Source organism: Mandrillus leucophaeus, unplaced genomic scaffold, assembly GCF_000951045.1.
Source record: "Mandrillus leucophaeus isolate KB7577 unplaced genomic scaffold, Mleu.le_1.0 Scaffold1338, whole genome shotgun sequence".
NCBI lineage: Eukaryota > Metazoa > Chordata > Mammalia > Primates > Cercopithecidae > Mandrillus > Mandrillus leucophaeus.
Genome location: NW_012101297.1, coordinates 45,029 through 58,932, shown reverse-complemented (window position 1 = coordinate 58,932; position 13,904 = coordinate 45,029). Strand labels below are relative to the sequence as shown.

General features: G+C 47.2%; 1 protein-coding gene across 1 annotated transcript in view; it reads right to left on the bottom strand.

The window, feature by feature from the left end:
- LOC105534357 (E3 ubiquitin-protein ligase parkin-like) overlaps positions 1–13,904 on the bottom strand; it is a gene marked incomplete at its 5' end in the record, with an annotated part of 44,737 nt that overhangs the window by 7,838 nt on the left and 22,995 nt on the right. The window contains one exon of the mRNA XM_011973066.1: positions 4,384–4,501. Within this exon, the coding sequence (XP_011828456.1) occupies positions 4,384–4,501 (118 nt within the window). The remainder of the gene's footprint in view (positions 1–4,383; positions 4,502–13,904) is intronic.

Below are 13,904 nucleotides of genomic sequence, written 5' to 3'. Positions count from 1 at the left end.
TCTCTAAACTGTTTACAAGCTAAGTTTTTGTTTGTTTGTGTTTTATTTATTTTTTTTGAGACGGAGTCTCACTCTGTCACCCAGGCTGAAGTGCAGTGGTGCAGTCTTGGCTCACTGTAACCTCCACCTCCTGGGTTCAATCGATTCTTGTGTCTCAGCCTCCCGAGTAGTTGGGATCACAGGTGCCTGCCGCCACACCCAGCTATTTTTAAATTTTTTTTATTTTTTTAAATTTTTACTAGAGACAGGGTTTCACAGTGTTAGCCAGGCTGGTCTTGAACTCTTGAACTCAAGTAATCTGCCAGCCTTGGCCTCCCAAAGTGTTGGGATTACAGGCGTGAGTCACTGCACCCAGCTTACAAGCTAAGTTTTAATTTGGCAAATATTTATTGTCCGGGCACTCTTCTGGGATTGGAGCCTAGACAGTCAAGGTCCCTGATCTCACCGGCTTATGTTCTAAACGGCGACAGACAGCAAACATGTAAATGAACAAATTAAGCAATGATCTGGGAAGGCGGTGGTGCTATGAAATTATTATTAAACTGGTGGGTGGGACTCGTTGGGTAAAGGAGGAATCTGACGCTGAGATGGAAAGGGAGGAAGGCAGGCTGGGCAGAGGAGAAGCCCAGCTCAGGCACAGCCTGAGAGGCCTGAGCTGATGCCCAGGAGCTCTGGGGCTGGGGCAGCTCTCAAGGTGGTCCTGAATTTGGTTAGTGTGTTGGGTATTATGACCACCTCCAAGCAGCAGTCATGGGACAGGAGCTCTCTGGGGAAGGGGAGGGAGCCAGAACTAACTCTCTTGGCAGAGGTGATTGCCCAGAGAGCTCAAGGCCATGCGCAGGCAGGCCCCCCGCAGAGGAAATGGCAGTGCTTCCCCCCCCAGAGGTCGGATGGTGCTGACAGCGCCCCCCACAGGAGGGCAGGGGCCTTTGGCAGGGTGGTAAGGGGTGGTCTCACTGAAAAGAGGTCAGCTGGGCTGAGATCTGAAAGACAGGAAGGAGCCAGCCATGGGCAATGACGACACAGAGGCGTCCTGGGGAGGACTGAGGGAGTGGGAGTGGGACCCGTGTGGTTGCAATGTCAGTGGGGACCCCCAGGGAGAAGGGCAGGACTCACCTGGCCTTTGAGGAGTCTACGCGTCTATGTAGAGGATGGATCGTAAATATGCGAGAGTGGAGGCAAGAGCCCCTTTGGGAGGCTGTACTTGGAAGAGGAGGTGGGCAAGCAGGGCACTGGCTGGGGATGTGGAGTCAGAGCTGGGCAGATGCTGGATCAGAGCACGGGGAAGGCCGTGGTGACCGGGGCGTAAGGAAATGGGTAGAATGAAGGATGAGCTTTAGCTTAGTGGCTTGAGGAACTGGGCGGTGCTGTTGACTGAGGTGGGGTGTGCTCTAGAGGAAAAGGTTTTCTAGGAGCAGCTAGTGCTCTGCTTTGTAAAATTTGAGCTGTCCATTGAACAATCAGTGGAGACACTAAGGAAGCAGCTGGCTATTTGAGTCGGACCCGGGGATGAGATGAGGGTGGGGTGTAGATTTGGGAGCCATCAGTACAGGGATAGTATTTAAGGCCACAAGACTGGGCTGTGTGTTATGTGTCACAAAGGCGAAGTGTCTTAGGTGTCCCCACAAGCTGATAGTAAGTGCTGAACCAAACAACCACGGAGAAGAGAAACAAAAAGCAACAGGTCCAGGCTCTCTGACCACTTCCTTTTTTTTTTTTTTGAGACAGAGTCTCGCTCTGCAGGCTGGAGTGCAATGGCGTGATCTCAGCTCACTGCACATTCTGCCTCCCAGGTTCAAGTAATTCTCCTGCCTCAGGTTCCCAAGTAGTTGGGACTACAGGCATGCACCACCATGCCCAGCTAACTTCTCTATTTTTAGTGGAGACAGGGTTTCCCCATGTTGGCCAGGTTGGTCTCGAACTCCTGACCTCAGGTGATCCACCCGCCTTGGCCTCCCAAAGTGCTGGGATTACCGGTGTGAGCCACCACGCCCAGCCTCACTGACCACATCTTATCTTGCAAACTGCCACCACCAGAGCCTGGGCTAACGAGGAGGCCACTAAGGCATGGACCCCAGACCCGCTGGGTAAATTCTTCACCTGCCGTGCCTGTGACACCTGCCAGAAGAGGCAGCATGGGTAGGTGTTTAAGGAGCCCCACTGAAGATTGTTTTTCTAAGGTTATACAACACACATGTTTATTACAGAAAAGCACACAAAGAAATAAAGTCCTCTTTGACCCTATCATGCCTAGAGCTACTCACTATGACATGGTAACATCTTGCTTCCAGTCTTTTTCTTCTGATTCTATTTCTTCCCATACGTACACTTATTTCCAAACTGACATCATGTACCACTTGCTTTGAAATTCTGATTTCTCACTTAGGATGGATGTAAACCTTTCCGCCATGCCTTCATAACTTCTTCATCCACACGAACTAGCACACGTCTCATGCAGTGCATTTGATACACTGTCTCCGTTACTCCTCCTGCCCATCCTGTGAGGAAGTCCCATTGAAATCCATCTTATGAGTGAGGAAACTGGTGCTCACACAGCCACAGTCCATGGCAGAGTCCTAACTCCTGCAACACTGCAATGTGGGGCTGTGTGATGCTCTACCACGATTTATCACAAAATAAACCAATCTTTCTCATACTGAGGCCATTAGACACTTAGATGATTTTGAGTTTACTGTACTATAAATAATGCTGCAGTTGGCACCTTTTTTCCTAAAATGTGTGTGGGGGTGGGGGGGGGTGTTTGTATATTATATATTTCAGGTTATTTCTTTAGGATAGATTTTCAGACGTAGAATTATTGGGTCAAATAATATAAAGTCTTTATATATGTATTGCAAAAGTGGTTTCCAGAAAAGTTACGCTAATTTATGATGTCCTCACCAACCTTGAGAATTACTATTAAAAAACAAAACAAAAAAAAATTAAGGCCGGGCATGGTGGCTCACACTTTGGGAGGCCAAGGCGGGTAGATTACCTGAGATCAGGAGTTCAAGACCAACCTGGCCGACATACAGTGAAACCCCATCTCTACTAAAAAATCCAAAAATTAGCTGGGTGTGTTGGCGTATACCTGTAGTCCCAGCTACTTGGGAAGCTGAGGCAGGAGAATCTCTTGAACTCGGGAGGTGGAGGTTGCAATGAGCCGAGATCGCACCATTGCACCCCAGCCTGGGCGACAGATCAAGACTGTCTAATCTCTGTGCTTTACGCCCTTGTCAGTGAAATACCAGGCCTGTGATCCCAAACCATCATACATCTTCTCCTGGGAAGGGCCCTTCCGTGTTCTTTCCCTCCCATTTCCCAGTTCAACCTGCTAACCAGTGAGTGGCGGTGGAAACTAGAGAAGCTCTTTCCTTCTATCCCATCGATGCCTTCTGCTCTTTATAGGTGCATGCCAATCCCTGCATTTTCTAGGAGCATTGCTGCATGCAACGGAATAATAAGGACATGCTGGGTAAATTCTTTATTTTCTCTGCAGGAAGCCACTGATCCAGCACTAAGGATTTGAACTGAGCTAAGCCAGCACCTGCGGCTCTGGGATGTGTTCAAGCACACTCTTGTTTGCATTAATGAAGACTTCCCGAAGGGCACAACTGAAAAGAGAGAGGCTTGAGTGCCCATCCTAGGATGGCCGGGCTTCCCTCCCGCAAGTCAGCTCTGGGCAACCTGCCAGCCAGGGCATCGCTGATGCTCATTGAGGAGAAGCTGGGAGAGGCTGCAGCTGGCTTCATGTCATTGCTTATCTGTGACGGCGCTGCTGACTCTGCCTTTTGCACACATACAAGTGCATCGCATTGAGAACGGGCTCTCTGACCACTGCTTGTGATGGCTTTGCTCTGAGTGGCATGTCCAGGATAGACAGCAGGAAGTCCCCCATTGGTACTGAGTCATCAGGGGCAGGCCACAGGGATCTTTAAATATAGGCGAGAGTTTAATTTTGAATAATGTTGCAAAGCTGGGGAAGGCTACAGACTGACGGCTGGCAGACAACAGGGCCATATGGTGCAGCCTCAGTGCTGGGGAAGGTTCACCAGGGAGGATGGAGAAACCACAACTGCCTCCTGACTGCCACTTATCCTCAACCACCTTCCATATCTTGGTTCTAGTTTCTATATTTATTCCCTTTCCAACCACATAAATGCTAACTGTGTGCCTCACATAGCCATGGAACTACTCACTCATTAAATATTTCTGTGTAGCAAAAACAATAATAATAATGATAATGGGTAACATTTCTCAAGGGGTTACCCAACACACCAGGCACCTTCAGACAGCATCTCATTTAATCCTGGGATCCCTGACTGGCATGATTCTCCCCACAGAGCCCACGACATCCTCATTCTCTGCTCAGCACCGACTCACCATTTTTTTCCACTGGTACATGGCAGCGGGGACAGGGCTTCGTGGTTTTCTTGATGGTTTCTTTGGAGGCTTCTTCCCAACGAGCCTGCTCTGCGGCTCTTTCATCAACTCTGTAGGCCTGGGTAAGCAAAGAGGAAAGGCATTTAATCTCAGCTTTCTGTTACTGGGATCGGGGTTTAGGTTCCCTGTACGCTGGTACAGGAAATTCTTGAAGACAGGAGTGCCTTCGGGCAAGAAGCCTAAATATCAACGCACTTGACAAATGCTAGACAGCTACTGGGCAGATGGGGATGCTGTCCCTGGCATGTGGCGTATGCGTTGGAGCGGGGAAGAGATTGTTCGGTTTTGTAGTGTGAGCTCCTCTATTCTGTTGTTTTGCATAATTGTAATAAATAACACCTATCAGGTGCTTAATATGCAGGCAAGGCGATCAATGCTCAAATACACTTCTCATTAGACACTTCGTCAGATGTGAAGTGAGTGTCTAGTTTTTATTTCACATCGAGGATTAGACAGGTGAAAACATGGCCCAAAGCTGGTAAGAGGGAGCATCAGTGTGACTCCGGATTCTTTGCTTTTAAATTTTGCTCTACATCTTGTTATCCTTCCTTGCACCTGGCAAATGGGGAACTCCAAATGTTGTCACAGAAGGGACAGGAGCAAGAACAGGAAATGAAGTCGATGTGCCAGAGAGGGCAGTGGGAGCTGTGAGTGAAGATTGTGGCTCTGGAGCCGGCTGTCTGGTTCAAATCCCAGCTCCACCCAGAGGGGCGACTGTGGAAACATTCCCTAAGCTCTCTCACAGTCCTCATCTCTTCGATGAAATGCCTTGTGCATTGGGGGTATGGAGGACTCCAGTGTGGCAAGCTTTTAAATACGTTTGCTGACCTTTTTCATGTCACCGAGAGCTGGGTGGTGCCTGCACCATCATGTATAAGGAGGTTTCCTGGTGGGAGTGGAAGCAAGAGGTCCTGGGCTGGCTGTGGTTGGCATCTGTGACCTTAAGGACCAGTCATTTGGGGATTATCCCCAGCTAAGATGAAGCATCACCAAAAACATGAATCCAAACTTTGTCATTTCACTTTCGAATTCCAAACCTTTTTGAAATGTTAAAGTTTTTGAATCTTTGTGGATGAAGTATCATGATGAGAATAACTGTGCTGCATTTAATAGTTTCTTTAGGAATTAGTGCTCATGTTTCTGTTATTTCCGTGGAAAGTGAATTCTTCCAGGGCCAAGATCACGCTTCAGAAATCCTCACATCTCATTTCTGGCATAGCATCTGGTACACAGCAGGTGCTTAGTGCATTTTAGCCAAGGGAATGAATGAATGACACAGCTCAGGAAGGCACTAAACTTTCAGTCATCCAGAATAGGACCCTGTGAAATGGGAAGGGCATGTGGGTGCATCCCTGACAGTGGTGGGGGCACCACAGACAAGCTTTGCCTAGGGCTGGTCACTGGGTGAAGTCAATTTCATTTCTGTTAATGAGCCATCATGAGCACGAAGGAAACATGCTTTGATAACTGCCAGGGTGTCACGTGATTTGTGAATACTTTGTTAGAATAACACGGAGTCAGCTGCTAGAAGGCAACGGTAAGTGAATGAGTGCTTCCTTTGCTAAAATCCACTCACAGCAGAGGCCCAGTGAGGGCGCTGTGGTTAGTGAGGGCCATTTCACAACTTGGTAACTAGGTATGTGTCTTCACAACGCATCTTCCAGTCACCAGAGTCACGTGTGGTCCTAACTGTCAGTGACACGTAGCAAACACCCATCCCCCCACCGACGTGCACCCCAGTGCCACCCCTGCCTCATGTTCCTTGCTGTTCTTTTTCAGGTCTAGGAGTCTGTAGCTCTGTAGCAGTGGTTTACAACTGCTTGCTGGTGGCAAGTTGGCAAGTCATACAAATTGGAGAAAAATACAATTTTACTTATTAGAAAATAATTTCAAAATGCCATTTTTTTAGCAAAACATGGCATTCTGCATGCGAAGGGCAATTTCTCCCAGGTCCACATACCTCAAAATGCTGGATCAAATATGGAAAAAAATCTTTTATAAACATGTGGCTGATAGGGTGGGAAGGTAAAGGAAATCCTTAAAGACAGTAAATCCTCCTGGTTTGGGAGGAAGGAGCCTGGCATTTGCTGTGGGGCTATCTTCTTTGTCCCGGGTGCCCATCATCCGGGTCGTCCCAGGCCCTAAGGGCACAGGCGGGAGACAAAGCCTCCGGCTGAAGCAGGGTGGGAGGTAGAAGCCAGTTTTACTACACACAGAGGACCTGGACTCCTGGGGGTGACGTTCTCAGTGGAGGAAGCCAGGGCGAAAGCCTGCCCAGAAGAGAGAATTGATAGATACATGCTGAGACCACTCAGGCTGGGTTCTGTGATGCAGCAGGTTTGGAAAACATTTCTCTGAACATTCCTAATCATCAGGCCTTGGACACGAGGGTTGGTGAAAAGAATTCATCCTATCTGATTAGCTTTAAAAAACCTCAAGCCAAAAATTAATTTGAAATATTACCAGATTGGCAGTATACCCTGGAACCAAGCGGAAGTAAAAATATCTTTTGTGGTGCACAGCATGTAAAAAAGCCAAACCTCAAAGAAATTACACAAATAAAATTCTAAGAAATCTGGGATCACAATAAAAAAGTTAAGAAGTCACCTAATACAGGAGAAAACTAGCTACATGAGTGAAAGTCACAGAATTACAGAAACTGCAGAATCTAACCAGCAAAGGTTGTAGATATTGGAATGGTCAGAGACAGAGTACTGGCCAGGTGTAGTGGCTCACACCTGTAATCCCAGCAGTTTGGGAGGCTGAGGCGGGTGGATCACTTGAGGCTGGGGGTTCGAGACCAGCCTGGCCAACATGGTGAAACCTTGTATGTGCTAAAAACACAACAATTAGCCAAGCGTGGTGGTGTGCACCTGTAGTCCCAGCTACTTGGGAGGCTGAGGCCGGAGAAGAACCTGGGAGGCAGAGGTTGCAGTGAGCTGAGATTTTGTCATTGCATTCCAGCCCCAGTGATGGAGTGGGACTTTGTCTCAAAAAAACCCAACTGAGTATAAACTAAATATGTTTGTTATGTTTAAATAAATAAAGGTCATGATAATGGAATAAGAGACTGTCACAATTAACTAGGAAGATGTGAAAAAGAAACAAATTTCTTTGTTTTGTCCATTTTTCTGGACAGGAAACACTAATAATAAAAATTAGAAACTCAGTTGATGAGTTACATAGCAAATTAGATACAAATGAAGAGAGAATTTGTGAACTGAAAGATGGAGCTGAAGAAATTACATAAAATGCCAAGAAGTAAAAAATATGAAAAGGAGATTTAGAGATGGGGGGATAAGGTGAGAAGGTCCAATGTTTTTCTAATTAGAGTTCTAGAAGGAAATAACAAAGAGCATGAGAGAGAAACAGTGTTTGGAGAGAATGGCCAAAAAAAAAAAAAAAAAAAATTATCTACAAAGAAGTTACAATTATTTCCCCAGCTGATTTCTCAATGCATGGGTGCTGGCAGACAGTGATGGTATCTTCAAAGCACTGACAGAAAATACCAGCTCACTTAGAATTCTATCCAAGCAAAATTAATTTTTAAGAATGAGCATAAACAAAAACACAGTCATAAAAAACAGCATTTCCCATCAATAGAAGTTCACTAAAGAAATATGGATTTGGGAGGCCGAGGCAGGCAGATCACGAGGTCAGGAGTTTGAGACCATCCTGACCAACATGGTGAAATGCCATCTCTACTAAAAATACAAAAATTAGCTGGGCATGGTGGTGGGCGCCTGTAGTCCTAGCTACTCAGGAGGCTGAGGCAGGAGAATTGCTTGAACCCGGGAGGCGGAGGTTGCAGTGAGCCAAGATCGTGCCACTGCACTCCAGCCTAGGTGACAGAACGAGACTCCGTCTAAAAAAAAAAAAAAAAAAAGAAAAAAAAAAGAAACATGGAATTAGGAAAAGTCCAGAAGGAGCCAGGAGTTGCAAGAAGAAACTGTGAGAAGAGAAAATGGGTAATGTTTGGTAAGTCACAGGAAATACTCATTGTATAAAACTGTAAATGATGCTTAATTTGCTGGTTTTAAAAAAGAAAAAATCCAAGTAGGCTGGGTGTGGTGGCTCACGCCTGTAATCCCAGCACTTTGAGAGACCAAGGCGGGTGGATCACCTGAGGTCAGGAGTTCGAGATCAGCCTGGCCAACATAATGAAACCCGTCTCTACTAAAAATACAAAAATTAGCTGGGCATGGTGCATATGCTACTTGAGAGACTGAGGCAGGAGAATCGCTTGAACCTGGAAGGTGGAGACTGCAGTGAGCCAAGATGGTGCCAGTACACTCCAGCCTGGGTACTGGAGTGAGACTGTCTCAAAAAAAAAAAAAAAAAAAATCAAAGTCGAACTAGATGCTGGACAAGAATAGTACAGAAGTGTGAGAACTGGATGATTCCAACGTGCTGGCATGATTCAGGCAGAGGGTCATTAGAGTTTTTTACATTAATATATGTGTACATTCTAGGGTAATCAATAAAATAAAAGAGAAAGAAATTTACTTCTAAACAAGGAAAAATACAGTGGAAAGGCAAACAAAAGAGTCAAAAGAAAGGCAAGAAGTAAAAGTAAAACTATAGAAATGTAGAAAGTAATAGAAAGTATAAAATAAAATGGCAGAAATGACTGCAAATATCCCAGCACTCACAATCCATGTGGACAGATTATCACTGGGCAGGGCTTGCTAAACTCTAGAGTCTTAGCACTTATCTGGGAGGCCTTGTCTGCAGGAGGAGCATTCAGGGGCTGAAGTTTCCGGCTCAGGTGTGTGCACACATAAAGCCTTTGTTACACATGTTGCCAAGTTAAGAGCATTTTCAACTGGGCAAATACAATGTTTATTCTAACAAAGGATGTTATAGTCAGCCCAAGAGAAAGATTCAGAGCTCAACTTCCAGAAACCTCCTGCCTGTCAATAGCACATTACTGGAGGGGAATTACTAACTGGAAACTTGCAAATTTATATTAATATGCTTAATTCTTTCCAGGAAGAAAGATTAAAATGATGGCAAAGGAAGAGAAATAATTGCTTCCCCAAATACCAATTTTCTCTGACTTCTGATCCCCAGAGCACACAAAGCAGAGTGTAACTTGTAGGCCCACCAGAAAGCCACTAGGATTTCCCAAAAGGGCTCTGGATCTAACACCTCCAGCAGCAAACGTCCTTCAAATCAGGGCACTGCAAGCTTAATACCTAGGAGTGATTACAAAAGACTCCCCATGTAAACATTTCCACACTAGTGTGCACTGAGCTACTGGATGGGCCAGTTCACCCAGTGGAGAGGGGGGTAGCTAGGAGGGTTTGATCCCTAGACTGGAAGAGAGAAAACTGAGAGCAGCACTTTCTGTTTTCACCTGCAAGGATATGTACCATTATCATTTCCTTCACGGACTCTGCACTGGGGCCAACGTTACTTCTTCCCCGGATCAACATGTTGAAATCCTACCCACCAAGGTGATGCTATTGGGAGGTGGGGCCTTTGGGAGGTGATTAGGTCATGAGGATGGAGCCCTTATGAAGGGATTCATGCCCTTATTAAAGGGACCCCAGAGAGCTCTCTTGCCTCTTCCACTATGAGGAGACCCTGTGAGAAGCCAGCAGTTTGCAGCCAGGAAGAGAGACCTCCCCAGATCTAGAGCCTGAGGTTGAGGCTTGCTGGGCTGAGCTTGGGTTCCTGCAAGCCATGGGCAGCAGTGTGGGTGGAGAGGCACCCTCATGTCCACCCCACAGGACACCGGAGCTCATGTGAGCCAAGGAGTCAAGGACCCCCACATGGAGATGCCCACACTGAAGGTCAGAGACAGAGGAGAAAGCCTGGGGAAGAGAAAATACCCCAAACCCTAGGGAAAAACCAAAATGCTGATAGCGCAAAATGGTTTTTAGTACTGTGAAAGCAAACTAAGTATGACCTAAGAAGGACTCCATACTTCTGTATTTGAGTCCTTGTGGTTGAACTTAGCAAGACTGAAAACCCAACTTAGGAGTGTGTCTAACTTAATAGGTAGACAGGATTGACAGCCTAACTTTAGAGTATGCATCTGTAACAATAGCTGGCTCTTGGCCAATCCCAGCAGCCATGCTTCAGCCACTCATACACTGCTGAGTGTTCAAACTGTGTTCACATAAGGCCAACGCCAACCTGTAACCAACCTGGCTATTTCTGTACCTCACTTCCGATTTCTGTACGTCACTTCGCTTTTCGTCTATAAATTTGTTCTGACCACGAGACACCCTTGGAGTCTCTGAATCTGCTGTAATTGTGGAGGCTATCCAATTTACGAATCGCTTTTTTGTTTTTTTCCTGCTCAATTAAACTCTGCTAAATTTAACCTGTCTGAAGTTTTAACAGTACTAAGCTAGAGGAGTGTCTTTTAGCCAGCAGGGCAGCTACCCACTTTCTTTCACAGTCGGTGGGGGGGTTCATTCTGACCTCCTGGGACGGACAGGGGCCCAGGTAGATCATGGCCTTGATTGCAGAGTTAGGGGTTAAGGTGTAGAAAACGGATGAGGTGTGTCTTTTTTTTTTTTTTTTTTCTGGTAGACAATATGTGCTCAAAGGTTATGGTTTTATTCCTCCATAGGGCAAGAAGCAGTTGCTATCTAACTTAGAAGTCAAATTTCAGCATTCCTTTCCCAATGAACGACATGGCATTCTGTTCCTCCAACACTACTTGGGCTGATTTTCCCATTAATTTGATGACTCAGACCTCGGCACAGGCTAACACAGAACTGTGTAGGCATGGTGCTGTGACAGCTGCAGGGTGTTAGAGGGAGGGGTGGCCAGCGGGTCCGGGATCCCGGTGCCCAGGAGGGGAAGGCTTTGAAGAAGAAAACTAAGGACACTTCTGTTACATAAGGAAGGGCACTGTGTGGCAGGGGCTCTGCCCACATCGTGGAATGTAGTAACTGCAGCATCCCTGAAGGACGGAGCTTGTCATTAACTATTTCCGCTGGAGAAATCAGAGTCTCGGGAACTAAGTAACTTAAGACTGAGGCTGCCTGGCCTGCAAGCAGCCGGTTCAGAATCGGAGCCCCGAGCTGCCTGGGTTCATACTCCAGGCCTCTGCAGCCTCGATTTCTTCCTGTCATTATCAAGTCACACGCTACAAAGAGGGCTAAGGGACTAAGGCTAAGATGCTGTCATGGAGATCTGGAGGTCCCTGGGGACTTCTGAGAGAGCAGTTTTCAAACCACTTGTGGCCAGGCACGGTGGCTCACACCTGTAATCCCAGCACTCTGGGAGGCCAGTGCGGGCAGTCAGGAGTTCAAGACCAGCCTGGGTCATATATACACACACACACACACATTTATATACGTGTGTATATATATACACACACACACATATATACACACACACACATATATATGGCAACCTCAGTCTTAAGTTTTAGATATATACATACATATGTGTGTGTGTGTGTCTCTCTCTCTCTCTCTATATATGCTGGGCCTGGTGGCACATACCTATAGTCCCAGCTACTCAGGAGGCTGAGGCATGAGAATCACTTGAATCCAGAAGGTGGAGGTTGCAGTGAGCTGAGCTCACGCCACTGCACTCCAGACTGGGTGACAGAGCAAGACTCTGTCTCAAAACAACAACAAAAACAACCGCCACCACCACCACCACCCAGCTTGTGGTAAAGGCAGTGGGAGAAACTGCCCAGCCCCGCTCCCCTCACTGCAGAGGCCTTCCTGCCCTCCACTTGCCTGCTTCCCCTGGCACCAGCGCTGCACCTCCATTCCCAGCTGCCCACCCGCCCTTCTGTCCTGGGCCATCACTGCTGCCCCACCGGTTCTGCCTTCCCCAACCTACTGAAAGTGCTTTCAAGAAGGACACCAGGAGGCCCCGGCTGCCAAAGCTCATACCCTTTGTCATCGTCTCCAACTGTTCCACTGCACCTAACATGTGGGACAGGTCACCAAGAAGGCCCTTGGAGTTCCTGCCCTTCTCAGCGTCACAGCTATTCCTGTGCTTCCTTTTTTTTTTTATTTTTTAATTTTTGAGACGGAGTCTTGCTCTGTCGCCCAGGCTGGAGTGCAGTGGCGCGATCTCAGCTCACTGCAAGCTCCGCCTCCCGGGTTTACGCCATTCTCCTGCCTCAGCCTCCCGAGTAGCTGGGACTACAGGCGCCCGCCACCTCGCCCAGCTAGTTTTTCGTATTTTTTTAGTAGAGACGGGGTTTCACCGTGTTAGCCAGGATGGTCTTGATCTCCTGACCTCGCGATCCACCCGCCTCGGCCTCCCAAAGTGCTGGGATTACAGGCGTGAGCCACTGTGCCCGGCTATTCCTGTGCTTCCTATCCTCACCCAGTGGATCCACGGGGAAGGAGGGGAGTCCCAGATCCAGTGACTGCTGCCGACCCCACGGACCCTGGGGAGTGGGAGAAGCAACTCTAGGACACCTTGGGAGTGGGTGGTGCCCAGACTACTGGTTTAGACCTTTGACTGCCACTGCCGAGACGGGATTTCTACCAGGATGAGCACATCTTTGCCTTGCTTCCTTCATGAGTGTCTTAATGTTGATGTTTAAATCCTTCTGGAGTCATCTCAAGCAGTGGCCGGGTGCCCACGGGTTCAGTCAGGATCACCAACGGGATTCTAAAAATGATGCCGAGGCTTGTGTTCAGACCCTGGAGATTTGGATTCAGTAGGTCTGTGGCGGGGTACAGAAATTAGAATCCTTAAAAATGCCCCAAGGGGTGGCGAGGGGCGGGAGATTTGGGAACCATTCATCCTCTAGAGGGCGATTCTCCCTTAGGGCCTGCAGAGGAACATGGTGAGCTGGGTAACTTACCCTCTGTTCCCGCCTTAGTCATCAAGCTCTAAAGCAATGCCTGCTCACTGTGCTGCCAGGACGGGAAGGTTTTGTAATTCAGCATCACCGCCCGATTGTGCAATAAAGTGTGGCTCTCACAGGGCAGTGTAACAGTTAGGTAATTACATGGAACTCTGTGCCTGTCTACTGCTCACCCACGGCAGGAGGAATTGCATGCATGCGTGTGTGTGTGCACGCGTGGTGGAGGTGGGGGTGGAACAGGACAAGTCTCTCTCCTAACATACTTCATGGCTGAAAATAGCAATTTCATATATATATGAAATATCTATAATATACTTATATATAGATATATAGTCCCAGCTACTCAGGAGGCTGAGATGGGAGAATGACATGAACCCGGGAGGCGGAGCTTGTAGTGAGCTGAGATCTCGCCACTGCACTCCAGCCTGGGCAACAGACCAAGACTCCGTCTCAAAAATAAAGCCGAATTAGTGCCCAGGAGACACATTGATACATATTGAAGCTAGAATAACTTGAGGAACTGCGTATGTGTTATCTTTCCTGCTTTAAGAGAAACTTATTTGTGATTATAGGAAACTTATATTTGATTATAGGAAACTTATATGTGATTATAGGAAATATATTCATATGATTATAGGAAATATATTTCATATATATA